The sequence below is a fragment of the Folsomia candida genome, unplaced genomic scaffold, assembly GCF_002217175.1.
Source record: "Folsomia candida strain VU population unplaced genomic scaffold, ASM221717v1 Fcan01_Sc018, whole genome shotgun sequence".
Taxonomy (NCBI): domain Eukaryota; kingdom Metazoa; phylum Arthropoda; class Collembola; order Entomobryomorpha; family Isotomidae; genus Folsomia; species Folsomia candida.
This window is the reverse complement of record NW_019091210.1, coordinates 3,521,573-3,548,872: the sequence shown is the minus strand read 5'-3', so window position 1 is coordinate 3,548,872 and position 27,300 is coordinate 3,521,573. Positions and strand designations below refer to the sequence as shown.

Sequence of the window (27,300 nt, the reverse complement as noted above, 5' to 3'; positions counted from 1 at the left end):
CTTTGTTCGGTTCTATTTTGACTTGGAAATCGTCATCTTGGATGTCACCATGACCGCCGTCTTTACGAATAAAGAAACCCGTTAACAATTGTACAAAAATTATACTTAACTGTAAAACCGACCAACCTGATGATAAGCAAGTGAGAAAGCATGTCCGAACTTGACTCAGCCCTGGACTCAGTTCTTTTACGTCAGGACAATGCACCATTTTGCTTCGTATTTCCACAACTTTCAGTCTTACGTCTTCTTCCAATTGTGATATTTGTTCTCTAATTTGTTCAACTTGCGTCGTTTCAAAGGAACAATTCTGACACAACGTGAATCCATAATTTTCTTCTGAGGGACAATTAGCTATGAGATCTTGACGAGAATTGCGATCTTTCGGAACGAGGAGGTCGTACAGGTGAATAATTTGGGTCGAATTTAAATAATTTAGGGTAAAATGTTCCCCTTCACCGTTGTCGAGGCAGAGGAGGCAGTTTAATTTAGCCATTGTATCGCTGTAATTTAAAATAGTAAGTTAAAAATTGGAATTTTATTAATTTTGCGTTTTGGTTCATAAAATAAGAAAGAATTGATGTGCAATTGTCTCATTTACCTATTAATTCGTCCACCATCAACGGGAAGAGAGTGTTTATGGTATTTCGTTATTTAAATGACATTTAAATCAAATTATTTGATGCCGAGTGAAAAATGTGTGATGTGTAACAAAATATTTTGTATTTATTTACATAATACGAGTCCCGCAGTTCAGCTGGCTGGGAAAGTGAGATTTTCTCGTGAATTGTGAATCACAAATTGTGAATGAGTAAAATGAGATTCGTTTCTCATTTTTAGTGTTGCCACAAGCTGAGGCGAGGTGAGTTTTCAGGCAAGCTGAGCTCACCTCACTTTAAATGAGTTAAGTGAGTTGAGCTGGCTTGTTTACAAAAACTCAGCTCAACTCACCTCACTTTAAATGAGTTGAGGTGAGCTTAGGCGAGTTGAGCTCATTTGTTGCTTCTGAGCACGCAGCTAAATACTAAAATATATACAGATTTAAATTGTATAAATTTATTAGCTGGATTTGCATTGAAATATAATTGTATTCTCTATACAAAAGATCACATACCATTAGGGCCCGTTCATATATTACGTCAACAAGAGAGGGGGGGGAAGGGGTCTGACCACCAATGATATCGTGCCTATCTTGCCCATGTTAAAGGGGGTAGGGGGGGGGGTCTGAAAATCCTATTTTTTTGATGACGTAATATATGAACGGGCCCTTATACAATAATCTGCTCGCAGTTTAAAATTGTTTTCTACTATTTATTACTTGAACATAAAAAAAATTGTCAGTGTCGGATTATTTGCAACCTGATCGTGAACTTTAAAGCTGTGTGACCTATTTAAAAACTTAAAAAAACACCTACGAATGGTAAGATTTAATTAATACTATTAATTTACTACCAAAAAGAAGTAGAAATTTGCGACATGCACAATTATTGACACTCTGACCATGGATTACAAAAATATTCACGACCTTTATTTGCCTGGTTAGCAATCACATTTATAATAAAGTTGACTTTTATAAAAATTTCGGCAATAAGAAATTCTTATCGGGGCTAAGGTCTTGATTGTGTAAAAAAAAATTGGTAATTAATTAGACAGGAGCAAAGATGCGACGTGCTAAATCAGGCATCAGGTTGTCTACTTACATATGTACGAGTGGAAGAGAATCGCGCATTTATTCTCGTCCCCATGTATGGGAAACCTGATTCTGGCTAAATGAGCTGGCTTGTGAGTTCAGCTCACCTCACCTCAACTCACCTCAGCTTGTTTAGCTCATGAGCTCAACTCACCTCAACTCATTTAAGGCAAGCTCAGCTCACCTCATAACTCAGCTCACGTGAGTTGAGGTGAGTTTAGCTCACCTCACCGGCAACACTACTCATTTTGCCTCAACTTCTCATATTTTTCATGAATCTTCTCATTACTTTTACTTAATTCAACACGCCCTTTGGCATCAACTCCACGGTCATCTGACCATTTACAGGAATGCATGATATCGAAATAGAGATTCGAAAGTAGGAAAGTACAAACCAAAAATTAAGTTTCGACGGAATTAGACTAAACTAAAAAATGTGCACGATTTTAATAACCCAAGTCTAGTTCACATCTCTTTAATTATTCCAGGTATAAATTAATAACACCAGTACCATGACTGCTGAATCATATGTATAAATATGTATAATGTACTAGTCTTAAGTTTCTTCTGACTCTTTGGCCCCAACAAAATCATCGCGTTTCGACTTTTTCCACCCAGTTGCTCTCTTCCATTGAACATCAACTTGATGAACACCCTTCAAGTGCAGGGTCAGCGTGGTCTCGACGGCGTATCCTTTGCCACACAGGTGGCAGACGAAGGGCCGCTCTCCCGTGTGATGTTGACGAATATGACAGTCCCGGTCTTTCTTGGACGCAAACCGTTTCTTACAGTGGTTGCATTCAAACGGAGTTTTCGGGACATAATCCCGTGTGTGGATTCGTTTTATGTGTTCCACTAAATGGGGCGCATGTTTGAATGCTTTACTGCAATGTTGACAAATGACTTCTTGTCCAACGGCGTGGGAGCGGACGTGATATGTTAATTGATGTTGGGCTCTGAATCTTGCACCACATGTCTGGAAAAAAGGATAATAATTTGGTAAATGCATAACATTTGTAAGCTGTTCTAGTCATGTAAGAATTCGAAAGTTTTGAAGTTAAGGAATTGGGCGATATTAAATAATTTATAAACATGATTGCCTAGTTTAAAAGCGAGGAAATTAATCGACATGATTTATTAAAATTTAGTAATATTTGTTTTATAAAACTTGCTATTTGAAGCTATGGCAAGTTGTAAAGTTTGCGTCAATTAATAAATTAACGAGGCAATTGACACAGTATTTTCGTAACATTGTAAATTTTGAAAATTATCCAGTTTTCAAGTTCACAAGTTTTTGTAAGTTTATTCAGTTCAGACCAAGGGGGTCTTTTTCTTTTGAAAAACTTTGTACTTAAATTATTTTCCCCAAATTTAGGGACTTTACAAAGTTATACCAATGACTGCGTGAACTGCCTCAATATATTTAATATTTCTTACGTTACAGGTGTATTTAAGTTCCATATTATGGTTGGATTTATGGCGATTCAAACCTCTCCGTGTAGTAAATGTTCCACCGCTAGAATCGAATGGAAAGTTTTTTAAACACCTTTTACTTTAAATAGGTACACACTAGCATTTGCATACCATTCCTCACAAACTATGCTATCCGCATTGTGCTCTTTGACCCGGTGGGCGGCTAAAGTGTCTTTCATCTTGAATTTTTCCCCACAATCGTCACAACTGTAGTTCTTCTTGTTTTCGTGAACTAATTCCATATGCGATTTGAGAGATGATGTCAAGATTTTCTTTCCACAAATGGGACAATCACAACTTTCCCGAGCAGTCCCACTGTGGACGAGATCGATGTGTCTTTTTTTGCCGTTGTAGTCGATGAAGGCTTCGGGGCATTGGTCACATTTATAGGGACGCTCTCCCGTGTGGGTGCGAACATGACTGGAAAAATAATTAATAATGAAAATAATACGAATTTTTTAAATGACACATATTTTGCTGTGTAAACTTGAAACTATTTGAGCGTTTTGCGGAACTAATGTAACTTGATTACACAATCTACAAAATTTTCAAATTTTTCGAATACCTCTGTAGTTTTGGTCAAATCGCATTCACATAATAAATACTCAGCCATAATTTGCAACATTTGGATTTGCGCATATCTGTACATGTTTTAATCACCTGTCAAACCTCTCCTTCGAATTATACTCTGCTCCACACCGGTCGCACCAATATTTTCTCCCATGCGTGAGCGTGTGCCTATCGAGACGTTCCTGATCTGAAAATCTTGCATCACAAACAGAACAAGCTAATGGTTTGGTGTTGTCAAATGCATGGAGGTCGAAATGTCTTTGGAGATTCGCCTCGGCAGTGAAGCCCTTGTTACACTTGCTGCAAAAATGAGACTTGTCCTTCGTTTCATGTCTAGTCATCATATGGGTGACAAGGGTGCAGTGCTCGTAACATATTTTGGAACAAAGGCTGCACGGAAATCTGGGAAGTTTTTTCTTTCCATATTTTTTCAGTGGTTTCTTCTCTCCCTTTATTTTTTTAGGAGTGGATGATGATTCGTCGTCAAGCTCTGTCTTTGAAGGTTTGATATCTTCGGAGGAATTTGTTTCCTCGGAAATTTGTGCGGGTTTCGCTTCTCTATTTTGAGATGCAGATGAACGAGTTATTCGCTGTGAGGTTGGTATATTGGATTTTTTAATGGTTTTAATTTTTGTGGAGACTCTTGACATAGATTTTTGTTCCCAAAGCGTATTTTTGCTGGAAGAATGGAATATAAATTAATTTTGAATTTTGAGTTTCGTTAATTTTTTTTGCCTGTTACTTTTTCTTTTTCATGGCTTTAATATTATCCGGCGTTATTAGGAAAGAAGACGATTCCTCGTCAGAAGAAGAATGGGAAAAATCTGTAAGATGTGGATCGTCTTCATTGTAATTAACGGGAGGTGACGAGATGTCAACTTTATTATCGTCTCCAAGGAAATGCTTATCTTCGTAATCGTAATCCTCTTCTGGTTCTACTTTGACTTGCAAATCGTCACCTTGGATGTCACCAGAATCACTTCCACCGTCTTTAAAAAGTCAAATAAAGCCATTAATAGTTGTACAAATTGTGATTCAGATTATTCACTACTCACAATTGTCTTCGTATCCTAAGTATCGTAAAATAGCTTACGAAGAAAAAATAAGAGGTCAAGTTTTGTAAAAATCTCAAGGTAATTTTTGACGAGAAAATCTCGTAACCGTCGTAATCATTTTACGATACGAAGAATGAATACCCTCATTAATTAGACCAACCTGACGATAAGCAGGGGAGAAAACATGCCCGAATTTTACCCAACCCTGGACTCAATTCTTTCTCGACAGGACAATGCACCATTTTCCTTCGGATTTCGTCAACTTTCAGTCTTACGTCGTCTTCCAATTGGGATATTTGTTCTTTAATTTGATCAATCTGTGTCGTTTCAAAGGAACAATTCTGACACAAAGTGAATCCATAATTGTTTTCTGAGGGACAATTAGCTATGAGATCTTGACGAGAATTCCGATCTTTCGGAATGAGGAGGTCGTACAGGTGAATAATTTGGGTCGAATTTAAATAATTTAGTGCAAGATGTTCCCCTTCAACGTTGTCCAGGCAGAGGAGACAGTTTAATTGAGCCATTTTATCACTGTAATTTAAAATAATAATTAAAAACGGTAAGATATTCATATCATTTCAAGAATTTTGAGTTTTTGTTCATAAATTGAGGATGAATTTATTAACTGTTTTCTTATTTACCTAATAATTCGTCACTATCGATGGGAAGAGAATGCTTATCGTATTTCGTTAATTAAATGTAATAATTTAAATTAGATTATTTAATGCAGAATGAAAAATGTGGAACAACATACAAAATACAGCAATTTATATTTATTTACACAATACGAGTCCCGCAGTTCAGCTGGCTGGGAAACTGAGACTATCTCCTCCTCGTGAATTAGCAAAATGAGATTTGTTTCTCATTTTTCATGACTCTTCTTATTACTTAATTCTAAAACATTTTAATGAAAAGACGTACCCAAATTTAATACTATATATGAAACGCGACCCCTTGAAAATTTGATACACTTTGCCACGCCGTAAAATATGGAATTAAGGATTGTTTAAAAAAAATGTATGCAAGATAAGATATGCTATACATGCTTATTCCTTTGCATTCAAGTTCTCAATCATTGCTTTGGCTCATCATCCCCCCACTTTGGTAAATCTTCACCACCCTGAACTACGAGTTCCATGTCAGGGGGTGTGTCCAGGCTGGGCGATGGTTTTGGAGAAAGAGTCACCTTTTTTTCTGGTTCCGGTGGGGATGGGTCTTTCAAACCGGTCCCCTTACTAAAATCCCACGAAGACGGGGTGGACTCCTCCGTACCACTCGTACCGGACTTGACGAGCGTGCTTTATATGCATGGAGAAGTTTCATTGTTAAACTCCGTTTCACGCTATCTGAGTTCATCACATTGAGTGCATTAGCCAAACTATTTTATTATTTGACACCAGTTATTTTTATTTTGGCTTAAAAATCATACGAAATTGAATAATTTAAACGGCAAAATAAAAATAACTGTTGTCAAACAATAAAATAATTTGGCTAATGCACTCAATGTGATTAACTCAGATAGCGTGAAATGGAGTTTAATTTTCATAAATATTGTATCCATGAGAATGAGCATGGTATACGCATGGATGTGGTTTACGGAGAAAATAAAAGCGTTGATACCTATTTATCCCATCACAGATGTTGTGGCGACGCTAAACCTGGGGTATGTAAACATTGACAAAGCTATGATATTGGATATTAATGTGTAGCATGCACTTTATAAATTGACAACACATGCAAATTATTGCAGCAATAAAAATTTAAATACACATTTCTGCACATTCCCATGTAAATCAGCTAACACCTTCACCCTAGACACATTTACCAACCTTCACCGTGGTACATTTTCATGCCTTACAAACTTTATTGTGGTCAGAAATAAAAATTTTAATTAATGAATTAGTTCAACCTGAAATTGACATTAGAAATGCCACGCTGTGACAATGTTACGCTGCTTCCGGGACCCAAACTCGATCCTGATAAGCTAATTTCAGCTTTGCTACTGGAAGAAATGGCAGTCCTCTCCTCACTTTCACCCCCTGTTGAGGTGGACAAGAGTGTTCATTAAAACCAGGACACAAAAATTGGTCATAACGGTCTACCAAAGCAACATACCGAGGTGTCCAACGAGTCGTGGGTCGACACCTATACCCAAATAACCACAATTAATGACTTATTCAACGAACTGAAGGAATTTCCGTGTAAAATTCACTTTTCGTCAAGTTGTGACGATATATCGTCACAACTTGACGAAAAGTGAAATTTGCACGAAAATTCCTACAGATTGCTGAATAAGTCATGCAGTGTGGTCATTTTGGTATAGGTGTCGACCCACGACTCGTTGGACACCTCGGTATGTTCCCTTGTAAGAGTGAAAAGTTTTGCATGGCAATCGATTTCATGAAATCATCGTCCAAAGAATTAAGTCTGGTTAAATACAATTTTAACCAAATTTAACACCATTAGAAAAAACTTTTTAAAATGATGACATCGTCGCTGGACGTTCAGTGGTCTCTTCAGTAAGAGAAAAATCCAATAAATAAATTTTAAAAAACAAACTTAGGTGAAGGACGCGCTTAAAATATTAAAACAAGAAGCATTACAAAATGTCATAATATCGTTTAATATTTATTAACTTTTACTTCACAGTGGGCCCAACTTTTTCATAATAATTAACAATAAATGTAACTAAACTAACGACTTGATTAACAAATAAGTGCACCGTTACAGGGAGAGTTACTAAAATATGCCAGAACATGAACAAATTTCCTCTATAACAGGTGTCGCGATTTATTGAAAGATAACCAATCACATCTTGCAAGCTTAATATACAAATACTACGTATTTCGAATAATTGTTCCAAATGCCTGAAAGTATAGCTTTTCTCCTGTATTAGTTGGGCCCACGGTGAAGTAAAGGTTAATAAATATTAAACGATATTATGACATTTTGTAATGCTTCTTGTTTTAATATTTTAAGCGCGTCCTTCACCTAAGTTTGTTTTTTAAAATTTATTTATTTAATTATTTTTAGTGATTTATGAACTTAAATGCATAAAATAATATGCAATTATCAAATCTTAAAAGTTGATAATTCTCCTGTGGGTGGATGCGTGGTATACTAAAGTAATACCCCAGTGGGTGTGGACGTTTGGTATACTTATTTAATCCCCCAGTGGACGCTTGGTATACCAAATTAGTCCCGCAGTGGGTGTGTATGCGGCCCTACTAAATTAGTCTCCCAGGGTATGCATGCGTTAATATTTGTATTTCATGCAATTTGATCGCTGCTAATTGTTTCAGCCAAATATGCTAAACACACCTTACATTTTTCGCACACGTTAGCAACCAGTAACCTAACACGTAAATATACATACGTAAATAGGTTGCTTAATGGAAATATTTCAAAAAGCTCTAATTCCGTGAGTTTTCATCCGATTAAGTCCAACAAAGGCTTAAAATTTGCGTATTATCCAGGAGAATAATAAAAATGGCAAGCCCCCGGTCGGAAACACTTCCTTGATGCCAAGAAATGGATTTGAAACTTTAGGCATCGGACTTTCTACCTTAAGGAATTAAAATTTCGGAAAAAATAAAAAAAACGTATCTGTAAAACAGAATTCTCTGGTTTTTTTGTTTCAACATGTTTTCCATGCAACGAACGGTTTGGGCTACATCTCAGTGCGACCTTTTCAAAGTTGCAGCTGAATGCATACTTAGGCTTCGCCGTAACCATGGTGATCTTTTAACATGATCTCCTTTTGGTTACTTTTCCTTCACCTAAGAAAAATCGGTGTCCTCAGTTACATATTCACCTGAAGTTTAAAGCCAAAAGGAGCAAAATCTCCAAACTTTCCACTCTTAGACGTACCGTACGTATGTACATATGTGTGTACATACTTATATATCTACATATATTTGCATACCTGTGGGGGATGCGCCCCGTTGAATGATAGGATTGCACACTGGTCCGGATTGCTTTATTTGTTTGCCAAAACCTATAACTCTCGAACAAGTCAATTTTTTCGAATTCTGTCTTCGGAAATCGAGATATGAAGTTCCAAGGGGTATAAGTTATGCAACTTTCAATGAAAGCCACACCCCTTGGGGGTGTGGTCAAAGGCAAATAATTGTTTTCTCACGTTACCCCAGCAAGTGGGGTATCATTTGGAAGGTCTCATCAAGCTCTATAAAATTTTGTCTATCATTGGGACATTATCGACACACCCACTGCCAGGGGGTGTCGTCAAAATGAAAATTGGAAATTTTTGTTTCGATACATTTGAGGATGTATTTTTATAAAATGACAATATTCTATAGTTTTATGAAGTATTTCTTCCCTCTGACCTCATTAACAAAGAAAACAGGGCCAAAATTAAAAATTTCGTCATCCCTCCTCAAGGGGCCCCCACGTCATAAAATCCCCCCTTGGTAATAAATTTTTTGGAAGGGTTTGACTTACCATGGACCCTTCCCCAAGGAATGGGCAAGATCTTTCGAAGCGATTGTGTTATTTAGAGTACTCACAAATTTCATACATGTCAATGATTGAAGCACTCCATTAATTTTTCTCACGCAATTTGCCTCTGAATAAACTCAAATTTCTCCGCCCATTTGCAAAAGGGGCAAAAAGGGGCAACTGTTTTTGTAGATGAGATATAAGGGTTTAATAATATATTGTTGGTTCCTCGAAATACCACAGGACTAGACAGGCTTTTCAACTTGAAGTTTTTCCCATTTGGCCCAATGTTATTGGTCAAGTTTAGGCATACGCCACGTTATAACCACTTTATCAATTCGAATGAAACTTTCCAAAGTTGAGCAACTATGTCAAAGGTATTGAAGAGGGTACTTTGTTTTCGGATCGGTGAGAATAGGTTTTGGCCAATAAATTCAATGTTCCGGACCAGTGTGGATTGGGAGCATCGGCATCAATCTTAGGCTTCTTTGGGGCCAGTTCGGACTGGGATTTATCACCTAAATGTCAGAATAATAAAATCCCCGTATAGGTACATGTGTGCTAAGTATGTATTTATTAATATGTATGTATTCATATCTATGTAGCTCCATAGAAGCCCTTAAAAATATTAAGGTTGGGATAATCTTGCTTTCAAATCAAATCAGCGTATCACTCACTTTACACGAATATTCATGAGTATGAAAATATATAAATAAATAACTTCATGGGCTTACGTTCTTCCAGTTCCTTCTCAACTTGCTCAAATTTAGAATTCCATGGGTTTCGGCGATTTTGATACTTCAGATTTAGTTTCGCCTTAGCATTTCTATAGCTTTGGTCTATTTTTCCACGTTCTTCTTCAATGAGTTGCTTTTCTTTCTCCAAATCGGCTAAGTATACAATTTAACCAAGAGAAATTTAAAATGCGCTGAAAAGAAATTCAAATTTCAAATCTGTTAATTCACGATTTTGTGTAGGCAAATCTTACCCTTCGACATGCCTTTATAGTCCATTATCGAACTGGGGGTGGAATGGGACAGAAATTGGGGAAATTAACCTTATAGATGTTGGGGAACTTTGACCGTACACTTTCTTCCAATATGAAGCTATGTATACGAGTGAATGGAGAGGTGAACCAGGCAAGGGTCGTATTTTGTTAAGAAGGTTGCATTTTTTAAAGCATTCGATGATGCATGCACAAAATGGTTTATAATTTCCTTTTATTTGGATAAAAATAACTATCAATCATTTGCATACGAATGTTATGGTTTAGCTAGAATTAACAAATACACGACCGACCCAAGCTTTTGGATTTTTCTTAACACCATGCAGCGTACATAAACTTTTAATGTATGTGTTGCCGTGTTAAATTCTGCATAATTCTGGTATGTACATACAACCTCGTCTCCATATTCTTAAGGGATCATTTTTATTTTGAGTCCACCTATTCGTAACCTTTTAAACAACATATTAATAGATTAGAAATTTTGTTGGAAAATCGTTTTACGTCCTTTTCCATTTGACTGATGGGTTACCTTTCTTACATAAATACACATGACCATTTGCCTAATTTGTGCATGGATACCTTGTGAAACTTTATGGGATTTTTATGGTGGTTCAATTCGTAGTCATAGTGGAATTTAGTTAAGATGCTGGCCGGCTTAAAGAGTAATAAGTAACAGTTCTATTTTTTTAATTGGTCACGTTATTTGTTCTGGATCGTTCCATTTAAGAAAAATATGCGACTAAAAATTGTGACATGGTTATGATTGAAATTTAACAGTGCTGTAGCTACATATTTACGCATAAATATACACGCAAATGTTTGCAACCAAATTAGTAGGTAAATACTTAAATACTATCCTCGTATTAGGCGTGTCACCTCATTTGCATAAATCTCACTATGCCCATTTTCGGCGATGCGGAATTTCCATTTTGAATAAACTCTACGTCTCTCGTGAATGCGTCAAAATATGCAAATGAGGTGACCGGCTATAAAAATTCGACAGTATATACATATGCATTTCTAGAAATCCAATATTAATATAATACCGAGCGGCATTCATATATATACATATGTCCAGTAATTCTTATCATATTCCAACTAATTAATTACGGTAGTTACAACAATTTTATCATCATTTTTCGCTTTCCAACAATCTTGTTCATTTCTTTAAAGTTAACACGGTCCTAAACACTCCTCGAACTATTCCTTGTACATATTTGACCGCAGTTTTATGCGTAATTGTCATCATTCCAGGATACCCAAAAAACAGGGGTTTCGAGCTTTTACTAAATTTCGCCATGTACTTTACCTCCAATTTACTCCAAATTCTGTCCCCACCTCCATGTTTCCACGACCGCACACATCCTGCCGAGCTTCTCTGCATTTCTCCCGCGTATGAAAGAAACCCCGCCCAGGAAACAATATTGATTGGAACGCTGCCTAAAATCCCGACGAAAGTTTGCGCATCCATCGAGTCCAATTGCACGGTAAAAATATATCTCGCCGTAATTGCAATTTGCCCCATAAGAGCCTGCGTAATTGGAGTAAACGGTCCCACTGAGAGGGACATTTGTTTCGTGAGAAGTTGTAAAGCTCGGTAAGTAACTGACACGTTTTCAGGGTGCCTGATGAAGTCAGGGGCACATTGATACTTTGTCTTAACCGACTTTTGACCGCGAGAGATGCGCAAGCTGGATTTTACCAAAGGGATCAGGAAAATGGTAAGGGCGGCAAAACTGAAAAACATTGATTTAAAGATTGCCACCAAATGAAAAAGGGAGTAGGCGATGGAAGGAATGTAGACCAAGTAGCCGACCCGATAAATGAATGTTTCCGGCGGGAATATGTTGGGAATGTGAGCGGGGTGTCGGGGAAGGAAGCATATGTGGAAAAGGATACTAAAAGGTATCAAATTAAGCATGAGATTGACACAATTAACGAACAGAATCCATTTTTGATTGAAACTAGCGACTTCCTCGGATGTCGGGTTTGGGCGCCATTTTGCTGAAATATTTAATTATATACTCATGGCACTCTATTGAGATATCTTAATTGAGAATGCTAACTGTTCATTCAAAATTAATATGCACTAAAAAACCTGAAAGGTTATTTGGCTGAGAATTTTTTTCCATGACTTAAATTTGTTTAAATTTCATTATTTTCCAGCTTTCGACTGATTTTAGTTTAGAAAGTAGAATAATTAAATAATTGTCAATAGTAATCAGCAACTTAGGCCATTTGACCTTTTAAAAAATTCTGAGGAGTTTATTGCATATTAATTCTGAACGAGTAGTAGGTAGAAATATTGCTTGAGAATTTTTGCAAAATTTGAGAGATTTCAGAAAAAAAATTGAAGAAAAACTATGGGATATCTAAATAGTTCGCAAATTTACTCAACATTCTGGCACATTTTCATATGGTACAATTATTTCACAAACTCAACATTTCGATTTCCTTTACAAGTTGCAAATAATCCATGGAAATCAAATTGAAATTGGATAAACGAACTGCTTGTGAAGATTTCGTGAAATCATAATTTGCGAATCGCCTACAATTTTGGAACCTTCATGTTTTAGTAATTTTTGGGTTAAATAAGCCTAAAATATTTACCATTGAACTTCATCCCATACTGAAATAGAGCGTTTATCCAACAAGCGAAATCATGACCTTTCACCGTCAAAAACACGACGGCAAGATTTTCACCGATTGATGCGTAGACACAGAGCAACAAAAAATTTAAGTTGGTCACGTCTCTCATAATTTTGCACTTAATTGTTTGGCTAAAAACGAAAATTGCTATTATAACGAAACAAATTAAAACCATGGCTGCATTGGCGGAATGCTTCGGAGAAAATTGTAACCGTCGAGTTTTCCCATTCCAAAGGAACGGGTAACCGAAAATGTTTCCGGTTTTGATAGTGTTTCCGAACTTTTCAAAAAACGCGTCGGTAAACATGCTGAAGATTTTAGAGGCCAGGGCCGACTGGAAAGAAATTAGTGGATGAACGATGCTTTTTTAAACTCGTCGAGAATATTTTATGCGAAAATGCATACCAAGGCCAAGGCTATATTCGCATAAATAAATGCTAATCTTTAGATAGACAAATGTTTATGGAAATTTAGTATGCAAATAAACCGTCGCAAACGCGCATACGGAAGTAGCTTCAGACTACTTCACTCCAAGCACTCCCACGACATCGCGGGAACACTTGATTTTACTGTATTTCATCTATACATTCAATTTTTTCAAAAATCTCATTTTGCCCCGACCACACCCCCTGGCGCCCGGGGGGTGTGGCACAACGGGGGAACTCAAAATTTCACTCCATTTCATCCATAGATTCAATTGCACTAAAAATCTCATTTTGCCCCGACCACACCCCCTGGCGACCGGGGGTGTGGTCCGGTTGCACCCAAAAGTTGATAGGATCCTCCCCCTGGGGTATTATGTATGATGGCGAAAACCGATTTCGATTATCTTTATCCGTTCTCCCGTTATCCTGCTGACAGACAGACGGACAGACAGACAGACGGACAGACGGACAGACAGACAGACAAAGTCTTCACATAAAGTAGCTGAAGCTACTTAATAAAGAATAATTTGGTATGTGCATATTTATATACATACACTCTTAGAAATCCAGTACTAAATTAACATTTACCAAGCGGAATGCACGTACGTTGTCACTACCACTTCGGTAGAGTCATATGTATGTACATGATTACCTCTCGGTGGTATTGTAATACTGGTTTTCTAAAAATGTAATCCCGTGTGGCAACGTGCCTAACTATACAGATAGCAAATTATTATAAACATACCCGTATAATTTGAATTCGAATGAAAGCAAATTTAATACCGAGAAATCTATACCTGCGTGACCATGCTAAATTTTTAACAGTGTACATTTCTCAAGATTTGACGAATAATAAATGCAGCAAAAAACAAGAACCTTCGCCTAAACTATGACAATTAAGTAAGCTATCGAAGGATATGACAATTCTCTGAAAAAATTTGGTAATTTTTATAATACGATGATCTGATAAGGAATAGTAATTAATCGTTAAATCGACCTGTGTATTTACAGTTTTTCGAATTTATTTAGATAAACGAGATACGTACATACATTCATAATTCTGAAAGAAATCAAAAGCGACATTATTTGAGAGCAGTACGAGTATATGAAGTTGCTCTTTCCTACCCGCTCAACAGACTACATATATAAATACATTACCTGCATACTTAAGTGGGCATATTAATTAATTAGGAATAGGGGACGTTCACAATAATCACATCTAGGTGATTATTGTGTTTCGTAATTTATGAACGTCCCCAAGGAATTACTCCTCTAGAAATGTCATTTATCAACCCTAATTCTATGTACCTAGTAAGTAGTTTACTATTGTCAAATCAAATGACAATAATACAATGTTGTTTTATTGTAGGAAATATTGTCATTCAACTAATCCTAAAAAAATCCTTCGACACCATGTCAAATTGGCCCGGCTACATATTTGCATAAACCCATTACAATCACCCCATCTTCTTCTTCTCCTAATCCCTAAACTTAACACGTTCCGGAACCTCGAGATTAACCTGGTCACCTAAATTCAAATCCGGCTTCCTTTCCGTTCCTTCCCCCTCACAAAGCCCAACTTCTCCCCTAATTTGACCCACTCCTTCACCCCGGCCGCCCTCATCCTCTCCCTACTTTCCCCAATGGCTGCATATTTCACCAAATTGGGAAACATTTCTACCGCCCTGTCCCAAAATTCGGATGAATCCCTCCACTCGTAACATTCCCCATTCCCGCCCTCACATTTCTCCAACCTAAACTTAGCTTCTGGCGGGAACGGGACATCCAACCGTTTCACACTCTCACTCCGCGAATTACCCTCGCGTAGAAAAGTTTCATACAAAAATGTCACGCTCGCCTCAAAATATTCCTGCTCCGTCAATCTGTCCTCAATCCCACGATTTCGTAATAAGTGGTGCGTTTCATTCCTCGATATCCTGACCGTTTCCAGAACAGGGAACTGATCTTGGTACACCAACCTCGTCCCAGAATGACCCCTACCCCCTTCCCACCGCAATATTAGCTTCGGCCTCACCAGCGAATTTTTATACGCACTTCGATCCGTAAACTTATTTTGGACAAGTTCAAAAACTCTTAATTTCCGCATGACCGGAAAAACTATGGCGTATCGGGTGGAATATTTATCATTCACGGGAACATTTTCTACCTCCGAGAACTTAACGTGTTGCAACGTTTCCGAGGCAAACTTTAGCACGTGGGAAAAATTCGACTTGTCCAAATAATAACAACCTATCTCAAGACGGGTCAGATTTAATATGGTTGGTCGCTGCATGGGGGCCGTTATTGTTACACCGGACATTTTCAAGGTTGTCACCGTGGCGGAGAATAAATCGAGAAAGTTTTCCACTACTGTCTGAGCAGAGTTGAAGAACGAGAGGGCCTCCACATTTGGAAGGAGGGGGACCAAACGGGGGATTATTTTTGCAAAGATGGCGCCAAGTTGGGTGCAATATGTAAGATTGTCGTTCCCGAGAAGGTTATGAATTCGTGTACTCGTCGCGATTTCTAGCGTCTTTACTTTCGAGAAGGAATATCTTTTTGGTGGGGGGAAGATCAATGATTCGTAAGTTGAACCAAGCGACCAGAAATTTACGTCGAGCTCGAGCGTGGTCGCGTTTGGGAAGGATTTTGCGACCAGTTCCAAATCTTTGGGGAGTGTGAAGGCTTCTGCTTTTATGAAGAAACTTGTCGTTATGGTTTTGACTATGGCGCCGTGATTGCGGACATAGTTTGCACAGGGGCCGTGCCCCGAAAGATGTGAGGCGAATGAGAAGAACCCAATACTGCTTCCTCGGAAGGGGGGACTAGGAACGATTTTTTTGTGGGAAAAGATCTTTTCTGGAGTGAGGACAATCCTGACGTTATCGAAGAGAAGTTTCCGGACTTCCGTTTCCCACGTGGAGTTGATCAGGGTGCAGGAGAGGAGGTCGGATTTGGGGAGAAAGGTAGCAATCTTGGCCAAAATCTGGAATTAAATGGGGAGCCATTAAAACCTGTGCTTATTTATTTACTTCCAGCGGTAGCAATTTTATACCAGTTTTCTAAGAATGGATGCATATTTACACATATATCTAGATACATATGTATTTATGTATGTACACTCTTAGAAATGCTGTATTAAAATACTACCAGGCGGTATTAATACATGACTCTACTAACATGGTATTGATAAATAATACCATCTAATCTAATAATAACCCGGTATTAAAGTTTTACAATACTGGTATCAAATTTTTACTACCCTGTATAATTTTAGTACAAAGCGGTAACAACTTTATTTAAAAAACCTACAGTGCAGACTTGATATAGCCCGAGTCAGGGACACAGTCCTCTTTTAAATTTTTGTCCGAATTTTGTAAAATATTTTGTATTATATTTGGCACACAATTTTTAAATAGTATTTAGAAATCCTTCCCCGTGAACCAGTGGGGTTCAATTCTTTCTTTTGAACTTTTGAAGTTTCATTTTCTACGCATAAGTCATTTTTGGCCTCCATACCAAATTTCAGCTGAAAATAGCAACATATAAAAACCAGTATGGGTCACCGGTTAGGGTCACTCTGGTTACACTTTGTTCACTTTTAATTTCATATTCTTTCATGAGACGCCATGAAGTATCATTGTACCGAATCTCATCGTTTTAAGACAATTTCTGAAAATCGGTATGGGTTATAGGGTTATAGGGTCATTCCACGTACAAATTTACCAATTTCACTTTGTATTCTTCCTTTAGGAGCCAGTAGCAACCTCTATGCAAAATTTCAGTTTAAGTGGTTGATTTTGAAAAATCGGTATGGGTAATGCAATAGGGTCCCTCCAGACAAAATTTTTCAAATTTTAGTTCATATTCTTCAATTAGGACCCATTAGCAATCTTTGTGCCAAATTTCAGCTTTCTATCACAATTTTGAAGTTTTGGTGCATAATACCACACCCACCTATATGACCCCCACGGGTCAACCACTTGGCCGATTTCACCCATCTTCGAACTTAACTCCTCATTTTACCCATACTATACGTGTGCAAAATTTCAAGTCAATCTGATTAGTTTTACGACAGTTATCGCAAGACAGACAGACAGACGGACAGACGGACGAGACGGGTACATAAGCCCTGACTCGGGCTAAAAATAATACCGACAAATCAATACTTGCGTGACTATACTGGATTTCTAACAGTGTACATAAACGCATACGCAAATATACATACATATATTCAGGATTAGTTTATTTACCTCGGGTAGTACGACGGCGAGATGAGGGTTGCCATGGTTTCCGCTCAAATCCATTTCAAAGGAAGCCAGCTAAATATCCTCAAGGATTCTACGTACGTAGTTATGTATCTTACAATAAATAACAATCTTGAAGTTCATAATTTTCTTTAATTTAAGTAAATCACAAACCTTAGTTATCTCTAGATTAATTTGTCGAACGGTAGTTTCGCGTGACGCAAATTACTCCAAAATTTAAAGGAAAAAGGAATATGAGAAGAACAGGTAGCAAAAATGGGCCTGCTTGAAATGCCTTAACGATGCACTGTGATGGAATGCAGACCAGCGTTGAAAACGCGACCCTAGTAAGTAAATATGTACATAAACCCTTTTTTATTTACCTATGTATAAATATAAATAGATTCATCAGTGGATGAGGATGAATATGCTGGTACGTATTTTTAACTTTTGTCACTTGACGATAAAATGTTGAATCGTAGCATGTACGATGTATGTTCGTACATGGTTCCTTTTTGAACTTAATCAACTTCAACAAAGTCAGCATATTGATTTCCGTGACATCGTTTATGCAGCACCCCAGCAGTTTGGGATTCTGGTGGGTATCTACGACCACCGCGCGTCAGGGACGTAGGAGAATCCTGTCTCATTTTGTGTCTTTATCTTAAAACTTGATAACTGCGATGATTAGCCCCTTAACTCTAATTTTCGAACGGGTACCATCATTACAAATTATGATAAGCTAAAGTTTCAAATTTTGGGCGATTTAGATAAACGAAATTTGATTATCTTGAAAATTGATAAGTACTCTGATAAGCTCTTCAGCACTAATTTTCGAATGGATAACATCATTATAAATTCCGATAAGTTTAAATTTTGAATTTGGGGCGATTTTGGAAAAAATTACTTATCATAAAAATTTAAATAGTCTGATAAGCTCCGTTGCGAAAATTTTCGAATGGATATCTTCATTATAAATTCAGTTTTAAATTTGGGGGGATGTGAGGCTATTTTAATAACTTCCAAAATTGCAATTATCTACATCATTATTTCATAAGCTTTCATAAGCTTGCTACGGCTCTTGCCATATTAGCTCCCTCCCTCAGAAACTTTGACCCCAAAAAAGTCATGGTAGCGGTCATTTTGCAGCGGACAACAAAAGCTGAAAATGTAGGTCACTTTTTGTAGGTCTAAAAATGTAGGTCTGAAGGTCACTGAAAATGTAGGTCTGAAGGTCACTGAAAATGTAGGTCTGAAGGTCACTTTTTTAACGATTTATATGTAGGTCGAAAAACCGCCAATTTTCGAATTTTGAAAGTCTTGATGCATCAAAATGCCCATACTCATGAGGGAAGTCAAATGTCAAATGCAAGTTGGTATGTATTTCTTTTTGTACCGAGTGTACATTGACCTTCTCATTTTTGACAATTTCTTTTCCCGATTTTTGAAGGAGGGGTGGTTGAATATAATTCAAAAACAGCTATGCTATATTGATCCCCCCACCCAAAACTGAATTTGTAATTTTTTATGTGCAATTCGGTGAAATCGATGCGAAAAAGACTTGCACTTTTGGCTCATTTTGTACCTACATGCATATTTACAAAACTATGAATTTCGTTTTTGGGATTTTTTTCTATCTTAAAGGGACAACTCATGAATGCCAGTTACTTCAATATACATATGTACAGAAGGCCAATTTTCATTACAAATCTTATCCATTACGCCTTATTTAGAGTATTATTTTCTGTTTGGTTTTCTTGAATTTTTACTTTCTTTTTGGTTTACTTTTCACCATACCGATTTATAGTAAAAAGTGAATATTTAAAAAATAATTTTATTTTGGGTTAAATTTAACGCCCCACTTATTAAGCTGAAATTTACCACTTAATAAGATGAGACCTCCCACCGGCTGAATTTTGCCCTACTTATGATTTCAGACCCACTAAATTAGCTAGTGGTTGACACTTAATTAGATTAGGTTCTACTTAAACTAAAGTATTCGAAAATTTTGTCCAAGGTACATACAACATTTTACTATTGATAAAACATTCATGGAACATCAAATTACAACCAAATATTACATAACAATTAAAGCTTTTCGAGCTCTGGCAACGCTTTCCCTTTAGCGCTTTTGGCCCAAGAGTACTGTTTTAGCTTCAGGACGAAGTTCATAAATTTTCTCTTGAACTGCAATCCCCAAGATGTGCTTCCATTGCTTTTTTACGAAAATCGGGCAGGTGCAAGACGATTGAGTCTAATCGGCAAGACTGAATTTCACCATCCACAATCTTGCGACAACTATTATGCGTTTTTTGGGTAATGGGCCCCCTGTTTGAATTTGAAATCCGCCCGCCACCATGAGAACTGTTAAAAGCTGTATGTATGAATTTTTATGTAAAAAGTTAAGGAGACAAAGTGTCTCAAATTCCCAGATTTGAAAGGAGCGGTGTGATTGGATTGGAGGTTATTCTTTATTCTTTTTAGTGTGTTAAGTATATGGAGAGCACGCCGTTCTTTTTACTTACCAAGCAGACACGCAGTAGTGAAGGGGAATTTTAAGTCGTGAAAGTAGTTATTTTTGGGTTGACAATTAGCCAGTAAAATTGTTTAATAAAGTAGTAGTTTGTTTGTCATTTAACAATACGACCTCTGAAAGTGTATTATTTCCATCAACGAATAATAATACGTTATATTTCACATTAGAAAGGGCTCTTATTAACTTCAACCGAGACACATTAAGTAGAAGCGTTTTCTCGGGTAGAGATTAGTCGGGCGTTCTACAAGAACTTACGTACGAAATGAAACAGCGGCAAAACCAGGGGGCCCATTACCCAAAAAACGCATAATAGAACTACAACGTCAAATGATCTCCAGAAAGATGTCGACCAGAAGCAGAAATAAAATAAACGCGAACGTTGTTGTCTTCCACATCTTTTGGGAATCTACTGCTAGGCTTGGATTGTACCCAATTACCGGAACCAGCAATAAGATCGCTTATAATTGTGGCCAAAAACTTCCTAAATTCCTCTTGTAATGGCTTCAGACGCGTCAGAAATCACAATCACTTGTGACAGCGATGGCAGTAGGGTGAAATATTCTTGTCTGACTCAATTTTTGAAATTAAAATCGAGTTGCCTTGAGTTGTTAACTCCTCTCCTCAAAATTCCTATGATTTGATTCTTAGGATTTGCGTCGAAACCCTTACAAATCAAATACAAAGTTAATAAGTGTACCGTTACGAGTTTTGACAATATGGTCATGTTCGCCAACCGTTCTACGGAGTTCCACTATTAGCGATTAGAGATATCCATGAATAATAATGAATATTCTAATGCTAATAGCTATTAGTGTTTCTGCTTTCAAAAGTAATCGTCGTTTTGCTTTTGCAATACAAGTTTTGGAATTGGAACAGAGATAGCGTATAATTGTTCCTTATTCTGTGAGATTTTTCATTGATAAATTCATTCCTTGGACTCTTTCAGGAATGCTTCAGCTTCAGCCTGATTTTCAAAATTTTTGATCATGCTCCATTCTACAATTCTTCCAACTTTTTTGGTTGATGCGCGTTTTCGTCTTCTGCAGACTCGAAACGTTCACATTGATTGTCCCAATTTAAAACTTGAGAATAAGCCATTTTTTAGTATGCAATATATAAAATCCAGGCTGATACGTTGTCAACTGCGGTCGAAAACTTAAGCTGCAAAGAATATTATTGGGTGGTTTGCAAATGTAGAAGGTGCTGAAAATCAAAGCCTTCGTGGCAATCCCATAATATGCTTAAGATTTGTGTATTTTGGTTCAAGTGGGGCTTAAGCTAATTAAGTGTCAACCACTAGCTAAATAAGTGGTTCTGAAATCATAAGTAGGGCAAAATTCAGCCGGTGGGAGGTCTCATCTTATTAAGCAAATTTTGGCAAATTTGACAAATTTCAGCTTAATAAGTGGGGCGTTAAATTTAACCCTTTTATTTTCACTCGAAAAAAGTTGATTGCATGTCAACTTTGCAAAATGAAGCAAAACAGAAACGAAAGCAACGTGAATTGCACTATAAATTAACAAAACATAAATTAAAACGGAATTGTTGACATATGTAGTTAGCATTAATTTTTAACGAAATAAAAATTAAAGGAATTTACTATAAATTGATGTCTTAGTGAAAAATAAATTAAACAGAAATTAAAACGACATTAATTCGTCACTCTAAATAAGGCGTTACTGCATTTCCTCCAGTAGACAAAAATATATTTGGGTGGCAGAATATATTTATTTATATAATATGTATGTGTATACTTCATTCACTAATTAATTAAATTTGTGCTCGAATGACATTAATTTTGTACAAATCTGAGAGTGTAGGCTGGAAGACCTTGATTCGTAGATATATGCACGTACATAATTATTTTTACACAATACTCAATAAACACTTCGCCAATAAAAAGCTTGGAAAATACATATATACAGACTTGGAAATCCAGTATTAATATAACAATAAACGGTATTCGGACATGACTCTACAAAAGTGGTATTGAGAAGTAATAATGTGTAGTAATTAATAGGTCGGTTTTAAAGTTTTCCGTATCGGTATTATTACATACGGATGGGTGTAATACCTATGTATGTTTATACCAAGCGGTTGCAACCTTAATACCGAGAAATCAATATATCTATGTACCAGATTACTAACAGTGCACCGTCATAGTACAGATGGATAAATCTGGAATGTGGTTTGTCCCTTTTTATTCCAAATTGAAGCCTCAGCTTCAATCCGTATTCACCTTCTTGCCCAATATTGTCAACCCTTACGTGAAAAATAGCCTACCCCAACAATCCATGATCTTGTGTACCTGCAGGCCACACAAATTCAGTGGCCGCGGAATCGTGGGGACAGAGGGACAAACGCGTCGGTAAACATGCTTAAGATTTTGCTCAAAGGAAAAGACTGAATGAAAAAAATTAGTGGATTCAAGATAAACTTGTGGATAATACATTAATACGTATGCATGAATTATATGTAATTCTGCGAAAATTCATACCAATGTCCTTTGAATAAATGCTAATCTCTAGATAAAAGTTTTCGGAAATTTAGTACGCAACTAAGAAATAAATTGGCATGTGCATATTTATGAACATACACTCTTAGAAATTCAGTGTTAAAATAATATTTACCAAGCATATATGCCACATTTCCCCAGCGACATATATTCCAGTCAAATTCTTTCATTAAATTTCTTTTAATCCTTAAACTTTACACTTTCCTCAACCTCGAGATAAACCTGGTCACCTAAACTCAAATCCGGCTTCTTTCCCGCTCCTTCCCCCTGCCCAACCTCCCTCAGAGTAAGAATTATGTGACTCGACAAACAGATCCGCCAAGTATTTCAAAAGTGGAATTACACTATTTCATTATGTTCCCCAGATGAAAAAATTAAAACTTAACAATTTTTTCGGGCGCGAAAATTTTCCCTGGGGGGTTATGAGAATAATGGGAGATTCATATGGTGCACCTAGGGCACCGCATATCTATGGAACGGATTGATGAAATTTCAAAAACAAAATTTTGTTACACTCCTACGATCAGTACCTGGAGGGGTTTTTGGAATCGACTTGGAATTCCGACTTTCAAGGGTTTTGTGCATTAACCAGAAATTTACGAAAAAATTAGTTTTTCGAAAAGACGAAAAAGTATGGCGCAATGTTTATCGATTAGACTTTCACCAATTTTTGATATGTTGAAGATTATTGGTAGTAGAACGAACGTTAAATTACACAAAAAGTCGAAATCGACCTGCGTGACCTTCTTTCGGGGACCGAAAGGTCAAAATGTCAAAGGTGACGGAGCCACATAAATGGGGTATCATTGGAAAGGTATTGACGAGTGGATTAAGAATATATATACTTTGTGGGGTCTGGGACCACTCCCTGCAAACATAGGGCCAGAAGAATATTTGAGTTTTTCCCCTTCATACTTCCGTGTAAGCTCCCAATCCACTGCTGTGTTAGATTCTGGACAACTGTAGATTTTTGTTCTTTGGCTTACAAAATTTCAGGGAGTGGTCCTAGACCCCACAAAGTATATATATTCTTAATCCACTCGTCAATAGCTTTCCAATGATACCCCATTTATGTGGCTCCGTGACCTTTGACATTTTGACCTTTCAGTCCCCTAAAGAAGGTCACACAGGTCGATTTCGATTTTTTGTGTAATCTAACTTTTGTCCTACTACCAATAATCTTCAACATATTAAAAATTGGTGAAAGTGTAACCGATAAACATTGCGCCATACTTTTGTCGTCTTTTCGAAAAATTAATTTTTTCGTAAATTTCTCGTTAATGCACAAAACCCTTGAAAGTCGGAATTCCAAGTCGGTTCCAAAAACCCCTCCAGGTACTGATCGTAGGAGTGTAACAAAATTTTGTTTTTGAAATTTCATCAATCCGTTCCATAGATATGCGGTGCCCTAGGTGCACAATATGAATCTCCCATTATTCTCATAATCCCCCAGGGAATATTTTCGCGCCCGAAAAAATTGTTGAGTTTTAGTTTTTTTCATGTGGGGAACATAATGAAATAGTGTAATTCCACTTTTGAAATACTTGGCGGATCTGTTTGTCGAATCAAATAATTCTTACTCCTCACAAAGTCCCTAAGCTGACCCACTCCTTCACCCCGGCCGCCCTCACCCTCTCCCTACTTTCCCCAATGGCTGCATATTTCACCAAATTGGGAAACATTTCTACCGCCCTGTCCCAAAATTCGGATGAATCCCTCCACTCGTAACATTCCCCATTCCCGCCCTCACATTTCTCCAACCTAAACTTAGCTTCTGGCGGGAACGGGACATCCAACCGTTTCACACTCTCACTCCGCGAATTACCCTCGCGTAGAAAAGTTTCATACAAAAATGTCACGCTCGCCTCAAAATATTCCTGCTCCGTCAATCTGTCCTCAATCCCACGATTTCGTAATAAGTGGTGCGTTTCATTCCTCGATATCCTGACCGTTTCCAGAACAGGGAACTGATCTTGGTACACCAACCTCGTCCCGGGATCACTGCCGTCCCCTTCCCACCGCAACAATAGCCCAGGCCTCACCATCAAATTTTTCCCATTACTCCGATCCGTAAACTGATTTTGGACAAGCTCAAAAACCTTTAATTTCCTCATGACTGGAAAAACTATGACGTCTTGCATCAAATACTTGAAGTCACGAGGAACATTTTCTACCTCCGAGAACTTCACGTGTTGCAACGTTTCCGCTGCAAACTTTAGCACGTGGGAAAAATTCGACTTGTCCAAATAATAACAACCTATCTCAAGACGGGTCAGATTTAATATGGTTGGTCGCTGCATGGGGGCCGTTATTATGACCCTGGACAACTTCAAGGATGTCACCGTGGCGGGGAAGAAAACCAGAAAGTTTTCCACCACGGCCTGAGTAACGTTGAAGAACGAGAGGGCGCTCAGGTGTGCACAGAATATAGATTCTACCAAATGCTGGGGATGGTATGCATCTCGCGGGAATGAATGTCTAACGCCGTCTGGGACGAGAAGACGCTTTCGCACGCGATACTTGGACATTTAAAGGGCTGGTTTTCTAAAGGAGTCAAGCAAAATAGGGGCATATTAGTGATCAATTTTATCGAAAAGTTTGCGAAATTTTATAAAAAATTAAGGATTTGTTTTACATAAATTCGCAAATTCGTTGTTTCACACACTCAAAAATAAAGTCACCTTTTGATATGTGACTATGACTCTGAATTCCATATTAAGTAAACTACCTATACTAACTGCAGTGTAACTTTAACTGGATCAAGTTTACTCTGGATTTAGCATAATATGTAGTTTACTTAATACTGAATTCAAAGGGCAGTTACATACTTTTCAACAGAGTAATATTACATTATTTTTAAGAGTGTAATATTATATACAATTTTCAATAACCCACCCCCATGTTGGAATCGAATATGGAGCAAGAACTCCAACTCCTGTAGCTTCGTGACACTGCATCGGGTACAGTTATACGTGACCAGGCCCTGCCTAGAGATCTGCATCGACGCTGACTTGAGTTCCACCGATCCGGCTATTTTCAAGTTAATTTCGCAGCATTTCCGGACGTGGTGAGAGAAATCTGATTTTAGAAAGACGCCCCCACAGATTCCACACTTCTTGTGAAATTCTACTTCGTGCTGGTCCAGGGATTTGGCTGAGGTGAAAGTGAGGTCGCACTTTCGAACAGCGTGGTCCCTCGCGGTGTGAGCCACAGAATATAGATTCTACCAGAAGAATCGATCTTATGTATTCGAGTGACGCTTATGGAGGAACGGGAGAGCCAACCAAATAACTCGGTGTACATTTGGCCCACCTCGGGGAGGCGCCTACGCATCATCATCATCGCCACATTTCCTGGCATCAAAAATGATGATGAAATCACCATTTTTGTTACATAGGTGGCGGTGGCACCCCTAATTGTGCACCAGAACACACCGTCGTAGAACATCAAGTTTGTGAAGACGCAGCTCAGAACCTGAAGAGAGTATGTTCTACGACGGTGTGTTCTGGTGCACAATTAGGGGTGCCACCGCCACCTATGTAACAAAAATGGTGATTTCATCATCATTTTTGATGCCAGGAAATGTGGCGATGATGATGATGCGTAGGCGCCTCCCCGAGGTGGGCCAAATGTACACCGAGTTATTTGGTTGGCTCTCCCGTTCCTCCATAAGCGTCACTCGAATACATAAGATCGATTCTTCTGGTAGAATCTATATTCTGTGTCAGGTGTGGAAGGAGGGGAACAAACGAGGGGATAATGTTGGCAAAGATGGCCTCAAGTTGGGCGGTATACGTACTGCTAACTGGATCACCAACATTATGAATATGTTCACTCGTCCCAATTTCTAGAGTCGTTACTTTCGAGAAGGGATATTTTTTTGGAGGGAGGAATTTCAATGATTCGTAAATTGACCCGAAAGTTACGTCTAACTCGAGCCTGGTCACGTTGGGGAACGATTTTGCGACGAGTTCCAAATCTTGGGGGAATGTGAAGGCTGCTGATTTTAGGAGGAAAGTTGTCGTTATGGTTTTCACTTTGGGGCCGTGATCGCGGACGTAGTTTGCGCAGAGGCCGTGACCCGAAAGATGTGAGGCGAACGAGAAGAACCCAATGCTTCGTCAAAACGGGGGACCAGTAAGGATTTTTTTGTGGGCAAAGATTTTTCCTGGATTGAGAACAACCCTGAAGTTACCGAGGAGAAGTTTCCGGACTTCGGTTTCTCACGTGGAGTTGATCAAGGTGCAGGTGAGGAGGTCGGATTTGGGGAGAAAGGTGGAAATCTTGACCAAACTCTGGAAATGAGGAGGTATTAAAAGTTTTGCTTGTTTAGTTCAGGTACTTAGTAACGATTTGATACCAGTTTTCTAAGAATGGATACATATTTATGTATTTACTTAGGTAGATACATACATATTGTAAATATGCGTAACTGTGAGTGCATAATATGCACTAATACCTATACATATGTATATGCAGTTTATTTACCTCGGGTAGTACGACGGCGAGATGAGGGTTGTCATGGTTTTCGCTCAAATCCATTTATAGAAAGGCAATTAAATTTCCTCAAAGATTCCTTAAAAATATGCACATACTCAATTATCGTAATAAATAAATGGCAATCTTGATATCTATTTCCTTTAATTTAGATAAATCACGAACCTTATCTATCTCTA

The 27,300-nt window shown here is 37.8% G+C and overlaps 2 protein-coding genes across 3 annotated transcripts; both read right to left on the bottom strand.

The window, feature by feature from the left end:
- Positions 1 to 2,110: 2,110 nt before the first annotated feature.
- LOC110857172 (zinc finger protein 37) lies at positions 2,111 to 10,357 on the bottom strand. Of its 2 annotated transcripts, XM_035857631.1 has the most exons (12): positions 10,235 to 10,357; positions 9,981 to 10,136; positions 8,714 to 9,764; positions 6,698 to 6,827; positions 6,409 to 6,446; positions 5,430 to 6,086; positions 4,946 to 5,319; positions 4,473 to 4,719; positions 3,821 to 4,408; positions 3,272 to 3,580; positions 3,125 to 3,203; positions 2,111 to 2,663 (listed from the first exon to the last, which is right to left on the bottom strand). In XM_035857631.1, exons 7-12 carry the CDS (start codon positions 5,310 to 5,312, stop codon positions 2,244 to 2,246), a joined length of 2,010 nt encoding a protein of 669 aa, XP_035713524.1. In that variant the 5' UTR covers positions 5,313 to 5,319; positions 5,430 to 6,086; positions 6,409 to 6,446; positions 6,698 to 6,827; positions 8,714 to 9,764; positions 9,981 to 10,136; positions 10,235 to 10,357; the 3' UTR covers positions 2,111 to 2,243. The 2 variants fall into 2 exon arrangements, with proteins under 2 accessions (XP_035713524.1, XP_021961468.1); XM_022105776.2 differs by lacking the exons at positions 6,409 to 6,446; positions 6,698 to 6,827; positions 8,714 to 9,764; positions 9,981 to 10,136; positions 10,235 to 10,357 and having other exon boundaries at positions 5,430 to 6,093.
- Positions 10,358 to 14,330: 3,973 nt separating this feature from the next.
- On the bottom strand, positions 14,331 to 17,885 carry LOC118438139. Its single transcript, XM_035857942.1, has 3 exons — positions 17,748 to 17,885; positions 17,580 to 17,667; positions 14,331 to 16,312 (listed from the first exon to the last, which is right to left on the bottom strand). The coding sequence occupies exons 2-3, from the start codon at positions 17,631 to 17,633 to the stop codon at positions 14,861 to 14,863; spliced, it is 1,506 nt and encodes a 501-aa protein (XP_035713835.1). The 5' UTR covers positions 17,634 to 17,667; positions 17,748 to 17,885; the 3' UTR covers positions 14,331 to 14,860.
- Positions 17,886 to 27,300: the final 9,415 nt, after the last annotated feature.